The 1,797-nt window shown below is 54.6% G+C and overlaps 1 protein-coding gene across 1 annotated transcript in view; it reads right to left on the bottom strand.

The window, feature by feature from the left end:
- LOC102826647 (chromosome unknown open reading frame, human C15orf39) overlaps positions 1-1,797 on the bottom strand; it is a 7,352-nt gene that overhangs the window by 3,221 nt on the left and 2,334 nt on the right. The window contains exon 2 of the mRNA XM_006866563.1: positions 1,280-1,795. Coding sequence (XP_006866625.1) covers positions 1,280-1,795 — 516 coding nt within the window. The remainder of the gene's footprint in view (positions 1-1,279; positions 1,796-1,797) is intronic.

Below are 1,797 nucleotides of genomic sequence, written 5' to 3' on the forward strand. Positions count from 1 at the left end.
CGGAGAGAACAGTCGCTGGAGAAGGATGTCATGCTGGGTAAGGTGGAGGGTCTGAGAAAAAGAGGAAGACCCCCAACAAGATGGATCGGCCAGGAAGCATCAAGTGTGGCGGCAGTAGTGAGGTTGGCCCAGGATCGGACATTGTTTCGTTCTGCTGTGCATGGGGTCGCTATGACTCAGTTCCAACTCGATGGCACCTGACAACAACAACTGTGTAGAGTATGTCCTAACCTAATCATGTTTGAGTTCTAAAGAGCAGCAGAGAGACAGAAACACATAAGGACATACTGGGGAAAACAGATACTAGGTGAGGGGAGAATCGCCAAGGAACCCAGGCACCTGGGCTACAGAGGCTGAAGAGGGACAAGGATCTTCCTTCAGAGCCCAGGGGAATGCCTTCTCTTAAAGCCGGTGCCCTGAATCCAGATTTCTGGTCTCCTGAACTATGAGAAAATAATTTTGTGTTCTTTGAAGCCATCTCTGTGTGGTAGTGCTGTTATGGCAGCACTAGACAACCAAGACACTGTGTATATACACGACTGAAAGAAGGAGCTCTGGTAGCATAGTGGTTACGAATCGGGCTGCGAACCGCAAGGTCAGCAGTTCGAAACTACCAGCTGTTCTGCGGGAGAAGGATGAGGCTTTCTGCTCCCGTAAAGGTTTATAGCCTTGGAAACCCTGTACAGGGTCACTATGAGTTGGTTCTGACTCTACGGCACATCACCACCACCACACACCTAAAAAGAGTTAGAAAAAGATACGTAGGAAGGTGGGACCCCAGCAGGTTTTACTGAAATGGCAAAGACTGAAGTGGGAAGTGGGCTTACAGAAAGCTTGAAGTGTGATTTTGGAAGTGTTAGAGAGATCGCCAGAGGCAACCATCCAGTAGGATCTTAGGGCTAGAATTCAGAAGAAGGGAGACTGGGATGGACACAGATAGAAACCAAGGTCTGGCCAGAACCCTAGCAAGACCAAAGGAAAAGCCCCACCAAAGATGGAGAAAGCACAAGCAGAAAGGGGAATCCAAGAAAGTGAGGGAAGCTTCCACAGGGACTGAGCAATTGAGCCTGCTCAGAGGCCCATAAAGGAGCCCTAGACGTAAAGCCCACCCTGAAAACCTGCCCTCTACTGCTAGGCACAAATTCTGGTCCACTGGCCTTCCCGAAGGCCTAGGACCAAGAGTCACCCAGACCCCAGCAGTGACCCACTCACACAACTCACACACCTGTCACTTGCTCTCACACAGCTCTGGTGGCTACAGGGGCTGCCCCATGCTCACCCAGCTGGCGGCGGACACAGTCCCGCCATTGCAGGTCCAGCAGGTCAGGGTAGATGTCCGGTAGCTGGCGAAGGGCCAACAGCTTCAGCATACGCGATGAGCAGCCATGTAAGGCCCGGTCCCGCAGCGCCCGCTCCTCCGACAGTGTGGTGGGTCGCAGCTCCACACGGTGTTCCTGCAGCACGTGGTCCACAGATGCAGGGGGCAGCCGAGGGAAGAGCCGTTCCTTCACCAGGTGGATGGGTACAAAGATGGCACCAGCTCGTACCACATGAGGGAAGGGGCACTGATGGGTGCCCACGAAGCTCTGCAGCTGTGATAGCAGCTTACGCAGCAGTCCCTGAACACCCTGGCAGTCCTGCCACGCTGCCCGGCCCCAAGGCTCAGCTGTTTCAAGCCACTCACGTAGCTTCTCAGGTGGGGAGTGGGCCACGGAGTCCGAGATGGTGTCACACAGGGCTGCGTGCAGCCCTGCGAAGTGCTGCTCCGGGGAGTCGGCAGAGGCTGGGGCTGGGGCT

The sequence above is a fragment of the Chrysochloris asiatica genome, unplaced genomic scaffold (assembly GCF_000296735.1).
Source record: "Chrysochloris asiatica unplaced genomic scaffold, ChrAsi1.0 scaffold00092, whole genome shotgun sequence".
In the NCBI taxonomy this organism is placed as follows: Eukaryota; Metazoa; Chordata; class Mammalia; order Afrosoricida; family Chrysochloridae; genus Chrysochloris; species Chrysochloris asiatica.